The sequence below is a fragment of the Podarcis erhardii genome (genome assembly GCF_964252035.2).
Source record: "Podarcis erhardii genome assembly, chromosome: 15".
Classification (NCBI taxonomy): Eukaryota; Metazoa; Chordata; class Lepidosauria; order Squamata; family Lacertidae; genus Podarcis; species Podarcis erhardii.
In genome coordinates, this window is record NC_138505.1 from 16,534,000 (window position 1) to 16,555,861 (window position 21,862).

At 48.2% G+C, this 21,862-nt stretch overlaps 1 protein-coding gene across 12 annotated transcripts in view; it reads right to left on the bottom strand.

Moving 5' to 3' along the window:
- ARHGEF2 (Rho/Rac guanine nucleotide exchange factor 2) overlaps positions 1-21,862 on the bottom strand; it is a 112,311-nt gene that overhangs the window by 3,069 nt on the left and 87,380 nt on the right. For 11 of the 12 annotated variants that reach the window (XM_081842423.1, XM_081842421.1, XM_081842422.1 and 8 more), the window contains 19 exons: positions 17,283-17,350; positions 15,842-15,905; positions 14,922-15,051; positions 13,905-14,014; positions 13,138-13,284; positions 11,614-11,864; positions 11,121-11,246; positions 10,860-10,977; positions 9,411-9,662; positions 8,461-8,537; positions 7,051-7,220; positions 5,680-5,747; positions 5,391-5,585; positions 4,829-4,933; positions 3,888-3,955; positions 3,252-3,293; positions 3,101-3,151; positions 1,685-2,095; positions 720-912 (listed from right to left, as the gene is read on the bottom strand). In XM_081842423.1, coding sequence (XP_081698549.1) covers positions 720-912; positions 1,685-2,095; positions 3,101-3,151; positions 3,252-3,293; positions 3,888-3,955; positions 4,829-4,933; positions 5,391-5,585; positions 5,680-5,747; positions 7,051-7,220; positions 8,461-8,537; positions 9,411-9,662; positions 10,860-10,977; positions 11,121-11,246; positions 11,614-11,864; positions 13,138-13,284; positions 13,905-14,014; positions 14,922-15,051; positions 15,842-15,905; positions 17,283-17,350 — 2,646 coding nt within the window. The remainder of the gene's footprint in view (positions 1-719; positions 913-1,684; positions 2,096-3,100; positions 3,152-3,251; positions 3,294-3,887; positions 3,956-4,828; positions 4,934-5,390; positions 5,586-5,679; positions 5,748-7,050; positions 7,221-8,460; positions 8,538-9,410; positions 9,663-10,859; positions 10,978-11,120; positions 11,247-11,613; positions 11,865-13,137; positions 13,285-13,904; positions 14,015-14,921; positions 15,052-15,841; positions 15,906-17,282; positions 17,351-21,862) is intronic. The other variant, XM_081842418.1, reaches the window with a different exon arrangement.

Genomic DNA, 21,862 nt, shown 5'->3' on the forward strand with positions numbered 1-21,862 from the left:
CGATGGACATATGTACAGATATGGAAAATAATCAGGTAAGTAAATAAATAAGTGCTCAAAGGGTAAGGGAAAAAAGCTACAGGACCATGATGAAAAGGTGCCTACAAAAGATTTTACTGGCTTATGCAACAGGATACTTGGCTGGCCATGCCAATGAAGACCTACCATTGACTGCTGTTCCATTTAAAAGCAAATCCCTCTTTTATTTTCTTTTATTTAAGGCCACTTAATAATTAGCATTTCTAAGTGGTGTATATAAAAATAAGCCATGCGGAGAAAAAAGTCACCGTAAAGCTGAACACCACCTTCAAATGCCTGCTGGAACCAGAAAGTCCTTGTCATGCGCCTGAAGTTTACAAGGAGGTTCCCTGTCTAATCTCTATTGGGAGGGAGTTCCACAGGCTTGGACCAACTGTGTGGCTTCTAGCAGTTATGACCTGTGCATCTGAGCCGTGGGGGGCCACCTGCAAAGAGCTTGGTGATCGGGCAGGGATCTGAGGAATCAGGAGGTCCTGGACCCAAGTAAGGTCCTGGACCTGTAAAGTAATGCAAGGCCCTTGAACCTGGCCTGGCGTCATATGGCCATATGGGTTTGGCTTTGATTTTAATCTCTCAGGAGAGCCTAAACATAGGGAAAGCTTGGCTATCCTCCCTTGCAGGGGAAGCTGGATGACATCACAGCTTGCAGCATCTCCAGAGAAAGACGTTTCATCCCTCACCTCTTGGGCTCGAAGGGGGAGAATGTGGGTGGGCAACCCCTCCTCCTTCCTCAGGGAGCACCTCCAGATCGTGGTCACCCTCCTGGAGTCTACCAGGCGCACCGTGGTAAGCCATGTCATCCCGCTGACAACCGGCGAAGGTCTGGTGGAAGGAGTGGCTGCCAGGAGAGAGCAGGTCGCCTCCTCGGCTCTGCTATCAGAAAGAGAAGAAGGGGGTGAACCTGGATCAAAGCCTCAAAAGGATGCGTTCCGATGAGCTGTTGGCATTATGGACATACCTTTCAATACTGTGGTTTTATTAATGTGGGTTGTAGCCAATTACAAATAATGGGCACGATGGACTCAAGTCCAATCAATTCAGTGGACCTACTCTGAGCAGAAGCAGTAAACAACCCTGGGTCTTTGTTACTGCTAAGCTGCCTTGGAAGGATTTTGCAGAATTGCAGAATTGTAGAGTTGGAAAGGACCCAGAGGGGTCTTAGCTAAAAGGTAGGCTATAAATAATTATGCATAAATAGATTTAAGCTTCAAAGAGACTTAGGATTCCTTAAAACGCCCCCCCCCCTTTGCAGAGCTCAGGGAAGGAATAAGGTTTTCCCACCTCCAACTTTGGCATCTCAATGGGGGAACCTAGCTGTAACTAATTGATCTAACACTCCTCCCCTGTTTATTCTGCCACCATTTGCTCTATTTTCCTACGTTGATTTTTAGACTTGGAAACCCTCCATTGGACCCTACTGAGATTTTATTGGGATACCTGAAGGGAAATGGCTTAGGGATGGAAAAAGAAGTACTTTATTATTCGTGGATGGCAGAAAATGTAATTCAGTCCCAGCCAGCATGCCATTTTGCACTCCCACCATCCTCGGCCAGTCCAAACTGATGGGAGGCATCTGGAGAGTGCTGGGTTGGCGAATACCAGGCTGACCGGAAAACTTTCGAGCCCAGTGGGAAGATGCGCTTACCGGAGGTGGGGTGAAGCTTTGGTACAGAGCGTCGCCTGCAGGCAAGCTGCGCCTCCGAGGCTCCGCCCCCTTGCGCCCCCAGGCCGCCTCCAGAGGTTGCCGCAGAGCCACCATCTGCCTGCGCGCTTCTTCCGCCTCCTGCTCCTGCCGGGCCCTCTCTTGCTCGCTCTCCCGCAGACGGACCTCCAGGGCAGCCACCTCCTGCACTTTCTCCTGGCAGAGCTGCCGGCAGCGGCTCAGCTCCTCCTGTAGCAGCGTGTGCTGCTTCTGCAGCAGCGAGAGGTCGGTGGCCTGCCGGTCGGCGGAGGAGGAGCCTTCCTTGCGTGAGTTGGTCCGGCTCAGCCTCTCCCGCCGCTCACCGGCCTCCTGCAGCTGAAGCTCCAGGAGCGAGTCCTGATGCGCCACAACACCCTGGAGGGGAGCAAAAGGAGAGGCGCCATTAGCAGGAGGCAGGATTGCCTAATCAGCCTTGTTATTGGCTCTCGATATCCAGAAGGGCATTGCAAGGCTGTTGTGCTGCCACAGACTTGCATCCTGGCCAGCTACAACAGAGGTGAGGATGACAAGCCAAGCATAATCCTGCCCAGTAGCCCTGCCATTATTGAAGAAACTGGCCTCTGGGGACTCGAAACCAGGCTTTCCCAAGCTGGCGCCCACCAGTTGTTTTAAACTGCAGTGCCCATCAGCCCCCAGCAGCATTGCCATTTTGGACTACAATTCCCACCAGTCCCTGGCAACACGATCCTGCTAGCTGGGGCTGATGGGAATTGTAGTCTGATACATGGAAGGCATGAGGTTTTTGGGGGAAAGCTGCTGAAAATGTCTGGGCCTCCTCAGGAAGAGAATTGCATAACTGCAGGTGCAGGGCAGTATACAAATCTAATATAACAACAACTGTATTGTGAAAAGCAAGTGCGTTCTGCTCCTGTTTTGCCTTCCTGGGGCTGGTCACCTGGTTCAGCAACAGGCCGTTTTCTAGCCTTCATATACTGCATGATTGCATCTTACATGGTGGTTCACTTTCCAAGCATCCTGCGTATAAAAAAAAATGTGCATACCCTAAACTAAACTTTGGAACTGCCCTGCAGTCAGACAGTTGTGGGGGGGAGGAGTGAAAGACTCCCCAGCACTCCCAGAGTCTCCATGCAGAGCAGGCCTTGCCCCCCAAGCAAGGTGGAGAGCTTAAAGGCTCTTTTCGCGCTTGGATCACGCGAAGCGGACACAGAGGAAAAAGAGCTTTCAAGTTCTCTGCCTTGCTTGCATTGAACTCGTGCAATTTCAATCAGCCAAGTTAAATGCACCTAAGATGCAACTGTGCTGTACCCAAAAATGCAAGCTCTTAGCAGACACAGCTCTGAAACAAATGACATCCTCTTTGAACAGGAGCCCTGGAATGGAGGCTAAAATCACACTGACCTGCAGGTTGTGAAGAAGGGAGTACAGAGTCCTGAGCCGCTGCAGCACTTCCTGCGGGGTGGAAGGACAAGGCAATCAGTCCAACAAGGCCGCGCCACCCCATAGCCCCCTGCCCCGGCCCCCTGCCCCAGGTCTCCTCTGTTCCACTCACCTCCTGTGGTACTTTCTGTTGTAGCTGATTGCCGTTCCCATCCTACAGTAGGGATGCAACACAAACTGTGTCAGGTGCCAACTTGGAAAAACTGGCCAGGAAATCACATATCCACCTAGCTCCATATTGTCTACACTGACTGGAAGCTGCTCCCCAAGGATTACAGGCGTGGGACATCTCCAGCCCTACCAAGAAGCACCAGCAATTGAAACCAGAACCTTCTGCAGGCAAAGCAGATATTCTATCAGTAAGCTATGGATATTTTTTCCCCCTTGGGGGAAAAAACCTCCAATGGAGATCTTAAAGCTCTTGAGATGTTTCAGCTAGTGAGGGACAAACTTCTTTTGGGCTTGCTTGGCGGAAAAAATATTTGGTTTTTCAAGCTTTCTTTGAGAATACTGGTGGTGGTGAGAGGGTTCCCTAGAGGTAAGAAAAGACTTTACAGCTTCCCCTTAATTGAGATCATTTCCTGCTTAAATGAGATAATTTCCTGCTTGGGGAGGCAGGAGGGTGTTGCTTTCTCCCAGTTCAGTTTGCTCCATCTTGACCGAGGAGAACCTTCTGCTCCATTCTAGACTCCAGGCCAGGCGCAGAGCTCAGGCACGAACTCCCCACCAGCCACACCAAAAGACTCACCCGTTGATTTGAGTCAGACTCAAGCCTGATGAATTCGAGAGAGCCGTTGATGGTTCCGGTTTCGCCATCTGTAGGAGGAAAATAGATGAAACCAGGTGAGAGTGGGGATCCCTTTCCAGGCACCTTGATCCTCCCCCCCCCCCGCCCCTGCAAATCTTAGCTCCGTAAACTCCATGCAAATTTAGCCAGCAAAGAAAATCAAATTGGGGCAAATTCATTTACTATCCAAATTTACACCAAACAGAGGTCGCTTCCGAATGACCCATTTATTGAGCCTTCCCCCTGGAGCTTTTAAGATTATATTCTGATTTTCACCATGAAGGTCTCAAAAGCAGCTCACAACAATAAAATATACAATATGCAAAATTTAAAAACATAAACCTCAAAAATTTTAAACCTCAAGGATTTATAACTGCACAAGTTTGTCTTTTGGATTTTTCTGTTTTGATTCATGCTGGTTTTTATGTGTTTGTTTCTTCATTGTTCCACCTTGCTTTGAGGTTTTTTTGTGTGAAAAAAGCCGCCAATAAGATTGATCAATAATAATGAAAATAATTACCGTATTTTTTGCACCATAACACTCACTTTTTTCTTCCTAAAAAGTAAGGGGAAATGTCTGTGCGTGTTATGGAGGGAATGCCTACGGGTGGCATGCCTACGGATTTTCCTCCTCTAAAAACTACGTGCGTGTTATGGTCGGGTGCGTGTTATAGAGCGAAAAATACGGTAATTGCACAACCCAATTTTCCTGGTATGTCACTGAATCCTACCCATGAAACAGTGATAGTCCGGAAGGGGCAACAGGAGTCGCTCAGCACATGGGGTTATGAATTCCTTCCCTAGGACTAGCTCAGCAGGGGTGCTGCTCTGCCCCATAAGGTGAACTTTGGGGTGGGGGATGGACTTGCTAGGGGAAACTGGCAGGGAAGAGGGGCACATACTTGTGGAATTGTTGGGGTTTGGGCTGGAGCACCCGTTGGGAGCCTGGCTATGGTTCTGGTCTCGGTCCCAGCCGGGTCCCACGAAGAGATCTTTGAGAAGTTCCACTGCGCAGGCATTTTGTCAGTAAAGAGAGAGATTGGGGGCGTGAAGACAAAGGGAAAGAGACGCAGATTGCTTAGTAAGCCATGTAATATTTGACGTAATGTATTAATATGTACAATAAAGCCTGATTACCAACATTGTCCCCCTGATCTCCAACCAACCCGTCACACTTTATTGCAGCCTTTGTCAACTCAGTGTCCCCTGCACCCGCTGTTTTGGACTACAACTCTCACACTGCAAAGCATCCTCACCTGCTGCCTGAGCAGTCTAGGCTGCCAGCCGTGTCTTCCTATGGGACAATGCAAGCTCTTGGGAGCTCAAAGAAGCCCATTTGTTCTTTCCTCCCTCAAGCCACCTGTGGTTTATGGACACCCTATTTGTACCTCCTGCAACCCCTCATCGGAGGCAGGAGACTTGGGCCAAGGTGGGGAGTGTCCCTTGAGTGCAGCAGCTTGCTACCTTCTTTGACGGCCTCCTGGATCAGCTTCTCGCCCTGGGGGGTGTCGGACGACTCGGTGCGGAAGAGGGTGCGAGGGTTCACGCAGCTCAGGGGCCCGTCCTCGCTGCAGCTCTGAAGGGCCAGGATGTCTGCAAAGAGCCTCACTTTATCCTCCAGGAGTTCGGAGATTTCCCGGTCGCACTGAAGTATCTTATCTGCCCGAGGGAGGAAGAGAGATCGTTGCTGGGGGGAGGTGGTGGGTGACAGGAATAGCACCCTTTCCTGGAGTTCTTATTTCGTTTGCCCTACCTTTCATCTTCCGCAGAGAGGCCTCATTCTCTGTCTCAATGAGTGGGAAATCGGCCCGGTCGGGGCAACTGTAGTGGGCAAAATGACAGCAAAAAAATTCAGTTTAAGATTCCTGGCAGAGCAACGGATGTAACTCGCACCTTTATGCAGGAAGCTACATTCCAGCCACATAAAAGCCAGAGGAGGAGAGGGCAGAGGAAGGCGTGTGAGGGGCTGTGGCCTGGGGAGAGGCCTGGAGGGCTGCATTTGGCTCCTGGGCCTGAGATTGCCTACCCTGGTCTACCATGACTGGCGATCCAACCTGGGACTTTCTGCTTATCAAGTAGGTGCTCCACTGGTGAGCTATAGCCCTTCCCATAAATAATTTTTTAAAAACTTGTATCTTCCATTGGCATGCATTAGATACAAACCAGACTTTAGGAATTCTCTTTCTCTGAAACCTGATGCAAAACGACCTAATCAACATCTCTCAGACTGATGTGCAGACTGTAATTTGAATTTTGCACTGCTCCAAATTTGTTGAGATGGTATTTAGCGCACACACACACAGACACACACACAAATGGTACCAAAATGCATTTTAAAATGTGGGTTTTCTTTAAAAAAAAATTTTTTGGGTAAAAGTGTACATGCTCAGTCATAAAATGTGAAGTAAAATCCATGGGGGGGATGGGTTCTTTTAAAAAACACACCACTGATTATTGTGGAAATAGGATGGAGTGGGTTTATGAACATGAAGCTCAAGCAAATTGGAAATAGGTTGATCTATCCAGTAGTCAATAAAACCAGCTCACCTTTGCCATTCATTGTTCTGTTAGCCCTACTACTGTTAACCTGTGGGCCAAATATTTGCATAATTTATGCATCCACAAATACAGAAGGGGATTTTCTCCTGCATCTTCCAACATGACAATGATTCCTGTTGACAATGATGAAGGAACGGGGGGGGGGGGAGTTATTTAGGGGAAGGACCTGTTGGAACGGAAATATCCTAACAGGACCATCATTCAGAGGTAGAGCCACTTCTCTGCACACTGAAGTCCCAGGTTGAATCCCTGGCAGCCTCCAGGGGAGGCTGCGAAAAGATCCCAGTCAGTGTGGACAATTCTGCACTAGTTTTTTTCTGATTTGGCAGAAGGGCAGCTTCCTACCTTCCTATGTTTATCCAAAGAAAACATGGCTATGTTTTGCCATCTGCTAAGAGATTGATCAACATTCTTGCCCCTCCTTTCATACGTTGATGGGTGTGGACGTTTTTATTGTGAGGTCTGTTGGCTGGATCAATAAACTGGCTGATAGACCGACTGATCTGTCCATCCCCACAAGAGCCTCCGACCAGGAGGGCTGGGCCCCATCACCCACAACACTCACAGCTGGACCGCCTGCTGGATGTGCCTCATCCAGGTGTTGCGCTCCTCGCGGGAGGCGGTGTGCACCTCGTACATCTCTGGCGGGGTGTTGCTGAGGAGGAACATGCCCTTCTCCTGGTTGGCAATGTCTCGCACAATCAGTCTTTGGAGGGAGATGACAGAAGGCTTGTCCTGGGAGAGAGGGAAGAAAGTCGATAGCGTTTGTGGCGCCTTTCTGGTTGTTGTTGTTGTTTTAATTCATTCCTACAGTCATGCCCCACATTGCATCCAAAGGGGTTTACATGGTTTCCCCCCTTCCCTGATTTTAACCCCACAACAACCCTGTAAGGTAGCTTTAGGCTGAGAGGCAATGACTGGCCCAAGGACACATGGCGAGTTTGGACTCTGCTTCAAGCAGAGATTGGGTAGCCATCTGCCAGGGATTCTTTAGCTGTGGTTCCTCTACTGCACGGGGTTGGACCTTGGGGTACCTTCCAGCTCTACGCTTCTATGATTCTCAGAAATGCTTCTGGGCTGACATTATGTTGTCACGTTGCAGCATCGTGCCAAATCAGACATTTTAGAGAAGCATGGAGGCCACTTAGAGAGGATCCCACTGATTTTCCCTAACTTCCTCAAAGCTCTTTGTTTCCACCCATCCCAGATAAGCAAAAAAGATAGATTTTATTCCTTCCTTTTGCCAAAGATTCCCAATTTCCTGAAATTTTGGCTCAAGTTAACCATTATCTTAACAGATGTTTGTGAGAGACAGCAAGAGAGTGTGACTCTCTTCCCCTACCATTTCCATTTTTCTCCTTTGTATTTTTGTAACAATTGCAAGATGGCTCTCGTAACGATTGGTTGCCAATTCAAAGTCACCTGTGCATCCCTTATCATGTGATTTAAAAAAGAAGAAGGTTCAAAGGAACCTGTCCCATTTTCAGGGCAGAACCCTGTCCAAGGTAGTGTACAACGAACATCACTAAAACATATTAGAAACATATAGAAGAGCCCTGCTGGATCAGGAGAGTGGCCCATCTAGTTAGTCCAGCATCCTGTTCTCACAGCAGCTAACCAGATGCCCCAATACAAAGCCCTCAAGCAAGACCCAAGCACAAGAGCACTTTCCCCTCCTGTGGCTTCCAGCAACTGGTATTCAGAAGCATTTACTGCCTCCGACCATGACAGAAGAGCACAGCCACTCTGGCTAGTAGCCATCAGCAACCCTCTCCTCCATGAACTTGCCCAATCCTCCTTGAAAAACACTCAGGTTGGTGGTCATCATTGCCTCCTATGGGAGCAAGTTCCCTAGTTTAACTATGTGCCAAGGGCTTTCTTTCGTCTGTCCTGCTTCCCTTAGCCAGAGTATCCAGTTTGAGAGGCTGGGCCCTTTACACCAGGGAATAGGCACAGCCCACAGAGCATCTCTCACCAGGGTGGGGAAGGTGTACTTCTGATCCTTCTCCTGAAGGAAGATGAGAACATCTGTCATCAAAACCACCAGGACATCTGCAAGAGAAAAGGGGAAGAAACAAGGCGTTAGGGGCTGAAAGGTATTTTGGGTTGTTGCTGTACATTCAGTCCCTTGCACTCCCCTATCAAAGTGAAGATCCTGTAGAACCACTACCCAGCACTGCTGTTCTGGAAGGAGATGAGGTCCCCTTTATTATCCTGGCTGTCACTCGGATCCTCTGTTCTCAGAATCGCCTGCCTTGGAAGGGGTTACATCCCCCTGGAAGGAAAAGGCTCACATGACTTGGGGGTTGCTATTGGATTCTGCACTACCACTGGAAGCTGAGTGGCTAAGAATGCCTTTTTACCACTCCATCTGGCTTACCAACTATGGCCCCTTTTAGAGAGAGATGAATTGGCCACTCTACTCCATGCTCTGGTAATTTCCAGAGCATTGGATTACGGCAATGGGTTTTCCGTGGGGCTGCCCTTGAAGACTACTAGGAAACTTCAACTAGCCCAAAACGCAGCAGCCACATAGTTGGCAGGGTTTCTGTTTGGATCTCGTATAACCCCTGGTTCAAAACAGCTCCACTGGTTGCCAGTTTGTTTTTGGGCCCCAAAATTTGTTTTAAACTCTTTTTAATTTTGCATTGTTGTGTTTTAATGCCGTAACCTTCCCTGGGACCTTAGGGTGAAGGGCAGGTTTATAATAACAACAATAACGGCATTCTTTCAAACTGCGACGTGCCTTGAATATGCTGGCCAAAAGCCGATGTATAACCATAGCAAATACGTATATAAAGCATGACTGCGCCTGTTCATAATCAGGGATTCTTTTTGCCATCTGGGAGATCCCCCTCCTTGAGAGCCGCATGCCACTAGAGGGCAGCAGTGAGCTGCACACACAATTCCACAGGCTCCACCCACCTTTGAAGCGCCCGGTGGCCGTCTTCCAGAGCATGCAGCCATCGTGCACCAGCTTGCGACGCAGCATCTCCTCTTTGCAGAAGGGGCCGTGCTCCCAGGGCAGGTCGGCCTTGGCGCGCCCATCCACCCGCCCATAAATCTCCTGCAGCCGCGCATTCTTCTCATAGTCGTGCACTTCCTGGTCGACGGTGGAAATGAGTTCCTTGATCAGAGTCAGGGCGGTGCTCAGGTCCCGCTGGTCTGCTTCGTTCCCTGGGGTGGGGGAAGGCAGGTGGGGAGACCAGGATCAAAGGGTCGGTTTGGTTATTGGGCTTTTTGGCCACAGGGAAAACCCCTCTTCCCATCAGCTTATGCCCAGAACCCATTGAAGCCTCTCACAGTTGCTGCCTCCCGATCGCATTGCAGATTCAATGCCCCTCTGTCTCGCTCACTTCCGGTTCCTGGGTCTCAAAGGGGTACCAGACCTTGCCCACATTCGGCAGGGCTATAAGCATCACTAGACCATTCTGAACAAAGCAACACAGCAGGCTCTGGGTATCAGTCTTAATTTTCTCTCCCCCACCAAATGGCTTTACTGAGCTTGGGAAGTTCATCAAGGTTACATTAGGATGGTTATCAGCAGCTGAATATTAATTTATTATGTCCTGGGAGCTGTGTACAATTCCACTTTTGGTAGAATGGTACCAAAGGACCTGGCAGGTGATGACGATGAATAGAGTATCTAGGTCCGATTTTTGTGCAGGCACTTTAAATACCATGCAGTGCATCTTGAATGAATCATCCATCTCCCTTAAATACAGTATATATGAAAACTGCATATACCCAAATCCTTGGAGCTGCTCCCGTGGCTAATGGGTGAGGGGGCAGAGAGTATGGCCAGTCCTCCCAGAGCCCACGTGCTGAGCAGGGCTTGCCCAACAAGCAAGGCAGAGAGCTTAAAAACTCTTTCCACACCAGGTAACACAAGCAGAGCCCCATGTGAAAAGAGACTTGAAGCTCTACGCCTTGCTTGGGGGGCCAAGGTGTGTTTGGTGTGCTAGCTCTGGAAACCGAGGGGTGCTTGTGTGTGACCTCGCAGGAACTCAGATTGCCCAAGAGATCTCGTGAGATCACCCCAGAGTCATTGTAGAGACTGGGCCTTGCCATACAAGCAGGCCCAGCACAAAAAGAGCTTTGAAGCTCTCCGCCTTGCTTGCATTTAACTTGTGCAATTTTAACCAGCCTGCCTTCAACTGTGCAAGTTAAATGCATGTAAGACACAATTGTACTGCATTACAAAGAAAGAAGATTCCTGATGATTGATTGCATGCATAACGAGGCTACAGAAATGCTTCAGAGAGCTGATATTGTAGGCATTAGTTGATTGTTTGATGGTCATGATTAAGAGAAAAAGAAGCCAACTTTTTGCCCCTTTGGTGAAAGGTCACCCTGCCCTCCATTCTCTGGTACCTTTGGAGTTTTGCAGGATCCGGTCAATGAGCCCGGGGTACTTGGTGATGCGCTGGGTCACCAGAAGGATGCACTCTTGAACCCCATGCCGCCTCAGCACCGTCGACCGTGTCAGCCTCTGGAGAAAGGGGCAGAGAGGGGCAAAAGGTCACACTGGGGAACAGGTTTCACAGCCTTGGGAGTCGGAGTTCCCATTTGGGGCGGAAGGGGGTGAGGTGATAGACCTTCCCAGTGGGAAGGAAGGATGGAGAGTCCCTTTACCCGGATGAACTGCTGGAACCGCTTGTCTCGTGCAAAGAGCTCCTTGTAAAGCTTCACGGCCTTAGTGTGGCGGCTGCAGAACTCAGAGTAGGCCTTCTTCATCTGCTCAGCGCTGCTGCCTGAAAACTGGAAGGCAGAAGTGCAAGGAGGTGAGATCACAACAGGAAGACAGGCCACAGCTCAGCTGGAAGAGCACCTGCCTTGCATGCGGCAGGAGGGCCCAGGTTCAATCCCCACTGGTATCTCTGGGTAGGGCTGGGACTCCCTGGGACTCTCTTGCTTCAGACCCTGGAGAGTCATTGCTGCCAGTCAGTGTAGACAATACTGAGCTAGATAAACCCATGGTCTGACTCAGTACAAAACAATATCCCATGTTCCTGACATACTAGCTGGGCAGGGAGAAGGGAGATAAGAGTTGCTTTCTCCCTCTATGCCCCTCCATGCCACACACCCCACTCCAAATGGGTGCCAGCAAGAATGGCGGCTGCTGCACCTGTTGGATGAGGATGTCCCCCAGCCGGTTGATGACAAAGTTCTTGTTGCTGTCGGCAGCCAAGGACTCCTTGCGGCGCTCCAGGAGCTGGACGAGGAAGCGGTCATGGATGTCGCTGAGCTCGTCTACGCAGGGGAACATGCTCTGCACTAGGGCCACGTCCATCTGGAGGTCCTCCAGCATGCCCTTGCGGAAGAGGTTGGTCATGATCTTCAGCGTTTGCACGTGGTGGAGCTCTGTCTGGATCAACTCTGCAGGAGCAGGGAGAGGGAAGATGTGAACCGGTTTGCATTGGCATAGTAGAGGCAAAAGAAGATGGGGTGGGGTGGGTGTGCCAGGGCTCATCCACACTTCTGTTTTGCCTGTGACTTCCAGGCATGCGTCCAAGAGGTTTTTCATTCGCCCCACCTATTTCCCCTGGGAAAAGCCACTGTTCACTGCTGAATTGGAGCAAACATCAGTCGGGTTTTCTGCGGATTGACGTTTGCTCCAGTTCAGCAATAAATGGTGGGTTTTCCCACAGAAAGTGGCAGGACACAATAAAAGCCTCTCAGACCTGTGCCTAGAGGTCAGGAACCAAACGGAATAAATCATGCGACAAAGGAAAGCGTGTAGGAACACTGAGTGCAAATAGCACAATTCTTTTAATCGGTTCAGAATTCAGATGGTAGCTTGTGTCTGAATGTTCCACCCACACTGGAGTGTTTGTGTGCCATTAGGGAGAATTCTGTCTCCTCCCTGGTGTGCTACTTTTTTACTCGCTGGGTAGTTTTATTCATTTTTTTCACAGGGGAGCATTTAAATATGCAATTTCCCCTTCCTCCTGCATGCGGAAGTTGTGCAATCCCAGGAGGACTGGACTGTGCCACCTGATCCTTCTAAATGTTTTGCTCGGCTCATGGTGTCAGAGGTCTGGGTGAGACCTCTAATCCTCCTTTAAGGTTGTTATTCTGGCCAATAATAAACCCGGCCCCAAAATCAAAACGGTAGAAACACCACTCAGGGGGTTGTATTTGGTTTGAGACACTTATCAAGGAGGATCCTAACAATTTCTGTATGCCTCCCTGCAAAGAGGCTTATAAATACCAGGCAAAGTTTAATTCCACAAACTCTGTATAGCAATTTCCACTGGGGGGGTCGAAGGAAGGAAGGAAGGAAGGAAGGAAGGAAGGAAGGAAGGAGTGTTATTTCCCATTCCCAATGGCTGTGAGCTTCAGGCTAAATGACACACGATATTAAACATGTGCTTTAAGGCTTATCCTGCCATCAATTTGCTAGTCCTTAAGATGCTTCAAGATTTTGTTGGTTTTGTTGGTGCAGACTGACACAGCTACCTTTCTGGAGGTTGCTACTTGTGCACTGACAGCATTTCATGTGTCTTTCAAACTATATATTGCTGGGAAGACATTGACTGGCTGTGACTATGCTTCTCCTTCCAAGATGACATGGCGTTTGGGACCCATTGCTTTCAGAAATCCTCAGTAGGTGGGGTGGAGGGGTGGCAAAAGTGGCACAAGTCCTCACCGTAGATGACATCTTGGCGCTTCATGACTTCCTTTTTGTGCTGCTGCAAGAAGTTATTGTCAACTGCCAGGCTCCAAGAATCAGCCTCAAAATCCTTCTCGCCAGTCTCAAAGTCGCTCATCAGCTGGTTGTATATGACTTCAGCTCCTGGAGGAAAAAAGAGGGGAAATGTGTTTGTGTATGTGGAAATGACTTTGATGAAGGAGGGGAGGAGGGAAGAGGATGAAAGCCTAACTGAGCCTCGAGGGCACGCAGAATATGTGAGCCACTGGACACTGGGAACTATCAAACCACAACATGCACACAGAATAAGTGCATCTGGGGTTGTGGTCTTGGAACCCAGGTCCAACTCACACAGAGACACTGTCCTCTTCCCAAGACTTCATCCAGGAACGCTGTATGCTTTGATTGCTCAGAAATCCCATGCAAAAAAAGGGGTGGGGAGCTCAACCACAGAGACAAAGCAGGCAGGTTTGATGTTTACAATCAAGAAGTGTATAAATTTTATGGAGGGAAAATAAAAATAAATAAATAAAAGCATCTGGGGATTCAAGGTTGACAAACACTCAGCACTCTTAAAAACAGAGCCCTCCTCATTTGTCAGGCAGCAAACAAACAAACAAACAAACAAACAAACAAACAAACAAACAAACAAACATCCAGCCTGTCTGTTCTTATTTGTGTTAAACTCACCCAGATTCCTAGTTTTCTACACATATGCACAGAATATTGACACAGGATTTCATCACCCACACTTCCCATCTCACCTTCGTCGATGAGGGACTCGACTGAGAGGGTCCGGTTGCGCATGTTCAAGGAGTCAGTGGACTGGGACAGGATCCTCCGGAGGCCAAGAGGAGATTCATCGTTGAAATTCCTGGACAGAAAGAGGAGAATTTTCTAAACCAATACAACTGTCGCTTTATCATCTTTTTTAATAAACAAAACAACCCTTTGAAGTAGTTCAGGTTGAGATAGAGAGGGGTTGCCCGAAGGTCATGCACGATCCTAGTGAGTTTCAAGGAACCCGCCAGGGATCGTAACTCAGGTCTTCTTAGTACAAATCTGATAAGAAATACAAGACTGACACTGTCCATTACAAAGAGGGTTCACGTTTCGAGAATATTCCTGCAGGGAGAGTGGGGAACCCATAGCCCTCTGCAGGTGTACTTGGACAAAACTCCCATCCTCCTTGACCATTGGTCTCCATTGGTTGGGGTGGATGGGAGTTGGAGTGTAGCAACATCTGGAGGGCACTGATCAGGGAAGACTGGGCAGATGTAAGTCAAAAGACAGGTGACCTGCTCCACAAAGCTCGCAATGTAAATCTGGGCACACAAGGGAGAGATTTGCGCTTTCTCTCCCCACTAATTTAAGAGCATAAGGAAAGAGCCTTCTGGATCAGGCCAATGAACCATAAAGTCCAGCAACCTGTTCTCACGGTGGCTAACCAGGGAAACTCGCAAGCAGGACCGGAGCACAAGAGCCATCTCTCCTCCTGAAGCTTCCAGCAACTGGTATTCAGAAGCATTGCTGCCTCTGACTGTGGTGGCAGAGAACAGCCATTGTGGCTAGCAGCCTCCTCCATGAATTTATCCAATCCTCTTTTATTTATTTATTTATTTATTTTTATAAAATAATATTTATTAGCCGTTTAAAAATTACAAAAGAAAAGAAAAAGAATTAAACAATACAATACAATACAATACAATACAATACAATACAATACAATACAATACAATACAATCGTCCAATCCTCTTTTAAAGCCATCTGTTCAACTTACCCTGCAATGTTAGTGGTGGAGACGCTTTTGGAAAGAGACAAGGTGGGGCGACCCCGGCGAGAGCCCAGCAGGGTCTGGCGGAAGCTCTCAGAGGGGTAGATGGCAGAATTGGGGCGCTCCCTGATGGTGGCTGGAGATTTGAAAGAGAAACGGGGGTGATAAGAATTGCAAGACAGGCTTCCGTCATACCAAAGGACAAGTTGCACCATGGCAATTCAGGCAGCCGATGGAACCCCACCGGGTTTCTACAAATGACTAAGGGTGCTGGTGCTTAAGAGAGCCTGGAGGCAACACATCCATCCCCACTGTATACAGAAAAGATCTCAGAGGTGTGGCTTTGGCAGAAAGGTGTTCTGCACATGTTCAGAAGCACCCACTATTTTCAGAGCTGGCCAAAGAGGTTTCAGGGCCACACTTTATTGAGGGGTCCATTAGACTAAAGTGAGTCTCACTCTTCCCCTGCCCCACCCCAAACTGGGAAAAGCACCTCAGAAGCAGTATCTCCCCAACTGCCCTCTCCTCTTCTCAGCAGCACAGGCCCTACTTACTAAGGCCCCATGCGCAATAATAATGAAAATATTATTAATAATGTAAAGCAGCAGCATCTTGCTTTTTAACAGATACTTTAGGGGAAGCCATGACTCTTTAACTGTCAGTCCCACTTCCCAGAGAACTCTGGGGATTGTAGTTCTGGTAAGGGAGTAGGGGTTTCCTAGCAACTCTCAGCACCTTTAACAAACTACACTTCCCAGGATTCCTTGGGGGGAGCCGAGACTGTTTAAAGTGGTATGATACTGCTTTAAGTGTATATCACGGGTGGGGCCTTATAAGGCAGTTCCTTTAGCAGAGGAGAACTGCTTCCGCAGCTGACTCCCTGCCCCGCTTCCCCTTCCTGGCGTGGGATTCACAGCTCCACTCACTTTTGTTCCTCAGGGACACCGTCTGCAGGGCTGAATTGTTCTTCAGCAAGGCTGCCTTTTGCTGCTGCAAGGGGCGGGGGCGGAGAGAAAGAAAGAGAAAAACGATGAGCAGCAGCTGGGCCATTGCAATAAAGCTCTGGTGGAGGAGAAAGGGGGTGGCTTTGAAGTATCTCCTTTGTGCTTTTGGGTGGTTCGCTCTGGAACAGGAAAGTGAGCACCGTAGCTTATGCTTGTCTCTATTTCTTGGTACCCATATCTGGTAAATTACTGCTTTTGTGTTTGGGGGACAATCTCTCAAAGTGCTGCTACCGCAAGCAGATTCCTGAAGGCTCTTATTTATTTATCTTTTCAGCTGCCTTTTCAGTCTGTGCTCAGTCAAAACTTTTCAGTCAAAACTCAGCATAGGAACATCGGAAGAGCCTGTTGGATCAGACCAAAGGGGGGTTCATCCAGCCCAGCATCCTGTTCTCACAGTGGCCAAGCAGATGCCTGTGGGAAACCTGCAAGCAGGACCTGAGCACAGGAGCCCTCTCTCCTCTCTTGTGGTTTCCAGCAACTGGTGTTCACAAGCACCGTCTCCGACCATAGAGAAAGAGCACAGCCATGCTGGCCAGTAGCCACCACAGCAGCCCTCTCCTCCTCCATGAATTTGTCTAATCCTCTTTTAAAGCAGTCTAGCTTGGTGCCTGTCACTGCCTCCAGTGGCAGCGAATTCCATAGTTTAACGACTCGCTATGTGAAGAAGTACAAAATGCCATCCTGTAGTAAAACATTCAAAATCAAAACAAACGCCGCCACGTTATAATATAAAACCCATTTCAAAAGCAGCAGCAGAAAAACAATAAAGCACACACACACAATTTTGGCTGGCATCCAACTGAAGTAGGCAGGCTTTTAAAGCTTTTTTAAAAAAAAAAATACTGCAACTGAAAGGGGCCCTGAGGATGACCCAGGGATGGCCTGAGCAGCTCAATTCTGTACCAGTACCATGCAATACCCACTCCAAAATTGCAAGAAATAAACCTTTTAGGCACCTAACACTTTGGAACTCCCTGCCTATTGACATCAGACAGGCACCTCCTTCGTACTCTTTTCAGCACCTGCTAATGACATCTGTGCTTAGACAAGCCTGTCCATATGTTTAGAATGCTGATGTGTTTTTAGTTTATCTCTGGGTTTAATTTTTTAAAATGTTTTTACTACTTTTTTTTACTAATAACTCTCTTGTTTTTTTCTTTTGGTAAACCGTTTTGAGATATTTTTCTCCAATTAATTGATATGTAAATTTCATGAAATAAAATGAATATAAATAAGTAAAATACAGTAGTATGAGCCCCAAGCTGGTTAAAAACATTAGTCTCTCATGTCCCTACCACCCTCCTCTTGCTCATGGCTTACAAGAGTTCCCCTCTCACAAACACATCTACATGAACACACTCACCTTTTGCTTGACTTTAGTGCAGTTGGGCAGGGTATCTTTGCAGCGGTTGTGAATGGTGACATTGCAGGCTGGAAGGGAAAAACAGAGGAGGCATGAGTGAGAAAGAGACAAGTGTCAATTGGATGCTCAGATTCATCCACTAAATCAAAAAAACCGAACATCATATTTTTTAACAGGCCCTTTCAGCTGGGGGGACCAAGCAGACAGGGCTTCAACTGAGCCAAGCTCTCCACTAGGCCCCATCTTGCAGTGACATGATAGATTGAAAATGAACATAGGTTTGCACAGGCAGAGTCAGGGCTGGCCCTACCGTTAGGGAGAGTGAGGTCATTGCCTCAGGCGGCAGAAGCTGGTGGGCAGTGGCTATAGCCCCTTGGCTGTTCCCCTGTGTGTAACAGTGGTGACCTGTCACAAGATTACATCTGATTCTATAGCTACATAAAATAATATTGACAGCCCCTATACTAACCCTCTGCTCTACTTTGAGGTTCAACGGCCAGCCCACTCAGCTTCTATACATATGAAATGGAGGGAAGGGGAGCCATCCTGCTCTCTGCCTTGGGCAGCAAAATGTCTTGGACCAACTTCAACCATCTCAGACTCTACAATTGGCAGGTGAGGTCATGGTGGTGGTAGTGCTGCCTGGCTGGCATTGACCCACGGCAGGGTCTTCTCAGTGGCAGCTCCCTGTTTGTGGTGCACCTGTCTCCCTTGTTGTGCCAGCCAAATGGGCAGGATGCATCTGTGCAAGGTGCATCTGTCTCCTTTGTTGTTGACCTTCAGGAAGAACTGAAAAACATTCCTGTCTGCCCTGGCATTTGGTGGCAGAAAGATACTGTTCCTGGCATCCCTGAAATCATTGGCTGGCAGAACATTTTTAACTACTTTTAAATTAAATGTATTTTGATATTAATGTGTTTACTGCACCAGGGTGCCTTTGCGAGGAAGGGTAAGATATGATGATGATGATTTGTGGGGCAGTGTCTGTATTTTACCACAATGCGCCAGAACAAGTCAACACCTGAGTATTGCCAGAAACAAAAAAGAAAGGTTTCCGCAGATCCTATGGGGGGCATCATCATTGGAGGCGGACCATGAAACAATACTTTGCTGAAAATGGACCCCACATCTTGGAGCCAATCAGGGGTTCAAAAGGAAGTTTGGAAGCAACTTGAAAAGCACCACCAAAGTTTCTGGGTCTGTAGGAAGGAGTTGCAAAAACAAAACCCAAACAGCTCTGCCTTCTGGATGATGCCCACCCCCCTCACACTGCAGCCTGCTGTTTCCTCCACCCCCAGAGAAGAGTGAAGGCCGACATCCTGCCCATTTGGCTGGCACACAGATGGCAGCTTGCCCCTGCTGGGCATGGCCTGTGTGCCAAGTTTTTGGCTGCAAGGAACTATCGGGGAGAACACGGTGATCACTCCCCCATGCTACAGCCTGTTCCTTCCACGATCCGCTCGGAAGGATGGCGTGAGTGAAATGGGGTGGGAGGAGGAGAAGGCTGCCTCTCTGACTGCAGGAATAAATGGATCAAGGACACACACACATACGAGGGTGGTCACCTCTTTCTTCTTCTTCATCCGCAAGATTCGCAAAAGGAGTTGTGACCACAAGGCGACCATTCCAGTCCCACAGACTACATGGTGTTGCATCACTGTGTCTCCACTCACCCCATTTAATCTAGATTATTACACTCCACAAGCAGACAGCAACGCCACCATGAAAAAGGTGCCACAGAGCAAATCTCTCTAACTGATTGAAGCAAGCTGTGAATTTTCACATGGAAAGTCCCTGGATAATGATTTTCTCCGTGAAAAGAATGTTCAATGCATTCAAGTGTGGACCCTTTTGGTTTTCTGAATAAGGAAGAGGAGAAATAAAAAGGCTCAAATCGGACCGGGGGCAGCGGACAGGGGGCTTCGTCTATGATTTGCCAGATAGCTTCAGATCCAAAGAACACATCACCTGCTTTCTCACAAATTCTGACTAAATATTAGGAAGGACTTTCTGACAGAAAGAGCTGTTCAACAGCGGAACAGATGATTTTGGAAGGTGGTAGAGTCTCCTTCCTTGGAGGTTTTTAAGCAGAGGTTGGATGGCTGTCTGTCAAGGATGCTTTGGGTGTGATTCCTGCATCTAGATGACCAGTGGGATCCCTTCCAACTCTACAGTTCTAGGATTCAATTATTCTAAATGATGCCCAGGCAAAGGGCTGGTTTAGCATGGACATAGGCGCAGGGCACTTGAACTCTTCTCTCCAGTGCGGAGCTCTCTCCCCAATGCTCCCCTCCAAACACTCAGTCCACCGTGAGCCTAAAGCTGAGGTGCCTCATGAAGGCCTTTGGTGCAGTTTATGCTGAGGAGAAAAAGGCCAGGGAGCCCCAAGTCAGTGGGGCTGTGGGGCAGTTACATGGTTCTGTAACCAACTTAAAGTTTGCAGTGTCAGGGCATGTCCTCAGTACAAATTTAAACCAATTTCAAACCCAGCTTCAACCTTCACTGTTCCCAGCTAGGGAATTCTGGAAATGGTAGGGTGGCGCTGAGGGAACACTAAGAGAACACGTCTCAGTCTCCCCCCAACCACCACCATCACCACTCTCCTGCAACCTCTATGCCTGGTAATCTGAAACCTGCATTTCATGTACAGTGGTACCTCGGGTTACATACGCTTCAGGTTACAGACTCCGCTAACCCAGAAATTGTACCTCGGGTTAAGAACTTTGCTTCAGGATGAGAACAGAAATCGTTCTCCGGCGGCGCAGCAGCAGCAGGAGGCCCCATTAGCTAAAGCAGTGCTTCAGGTTAAGAACAGTTTCAGGTTAAGAACGGACCTCCAGAACAAATTAAGTACTTAACCTGAGGTACCACTGTATCTTCCTTCTCCTCTGAGCAACAGACAAATAAAGTTGCAGAGAATACAGTCTCCTCTGTATTTCTGGCCTAAGAATTCTGTTGGCAATCCCTTGCTCCTCGATTCCCAGGACACTCTGTGGGGGAAGCCCATTCAGTTTCACATCACTGCCCAACTGGTTTACGCCTGTACTTAAGAGGGCAGGGAAGCAATTAAGATCAAGGAAGCAAATGGGCAGCTCATATTCTGAGCTACCCCTCCTGGGCCAGCAAATCAAGGCCCTCTTGTGAGTGACTGCCAGATGGGATAGAAAGTCAATCCCCGTTTTTCTTTTCATGCATTTCTCCTTCAGGATATACCACGACGTTTAATCAGAGCCTGCCCCACCACCACCAGCCCTCCATTTGCTCAATCTGCTTATGCTAGGAGAACCACAACAAGTTCACCAAGCTCAGTGACTCACGGAATATCCAAGAATGCATGAGTAGGAGGAAGTGATGCACACAGGAAGTGGATTTCTCTGGCAGTAACAGTCATTTCTCGGTTATGTCTGTACGTGGATGGGAAGGTGGGAGGCAGGGAGACTTTTTTAATGTGTGGGTTTTTTGTTTTTTTAAAAAGAAAATGCCTACAGCCATCACTGCCTGTGTTCACACCTGGAAGACAAGCAGGTTTGGGATGCAGTCTTTTGGAATGAAAACCTGGGTCTGTTCAATGCCTGGATGGGTGACTGCCTGGGAACCACACAGATAGGTTCCAGGATGGAATAAAAGCATAATATAGATGTAAAAATAAGGATTTACTCGTTTAAGGACCTACTTCATGTCTGCAGCTGGGAATATATAAGCACAATATTGGAAAACAGCTACTAACTTAATTCTAGAGGCACAGCTCACTCTGGGATGTTCACCTGATGGAATAAATTCTAAGCTATTTACAAACTTTGTGTTTGACTATTATTTGCATTGTGTATAGGCATGGAATGCTTCTTGGAGAGTGGTATATGAGAATCGTTTTTGCTGCAAGTATTTTCATCAACGGATAGCTCCCTTAGCGGCCCCTCAAAGTGCAAATGGCCTTGCCTTTGATGTAGGATCAGAGAGAGATTTCCAGACAACAGCAGTAAAATGAGTCAAGATACTCAGATCCTTGTAAGTACAGGATGGGGGAGTGAAAGTTCTCACACCTCCCTCCTCCTTGTGAGTCACTGAGCTGCTCAAAAGTTTTTAGCCAACCCTCACTCCTGAACTTTCTTTAAAAGACCCGCAGGAGAAGCAGAAATTCCCCAGGCCAATATAGTGTTACAAGCCACCCCAATCTCCAGGGGTCAGAGACTCTATAGGTTCCAGGCACTTAACCAGGTTCAGAAGCCTTGGAATGAAGGTCACCGGATACTGTGTTGGCTTTAGGGTATATGGTTTCATTTACATTTATATATGGTTTTGTATAAAACCTGAACGTAAGATGGAGGGGCTCACAGAATTAACCCCACAACGGGCTCATGTTTCTCCATTAGTCGCAGCTTGGGATGTAGCACAGAGAAAGCATCTCGCCCTGTCTCCAGCTTCCAGCTGAATCAAACACACAGCTCTGGCTACTGTTCTCCTACCTAGCGGCTGGGTGAGAGGAGGTGGAGGAAAGGCCTAGCCATTCATTCTATGGCGCAGAGCATTTCAGGAGGTTGGAATAGAGGACCTCAGGGTCTCTTCCAATGCTACAATTCTAG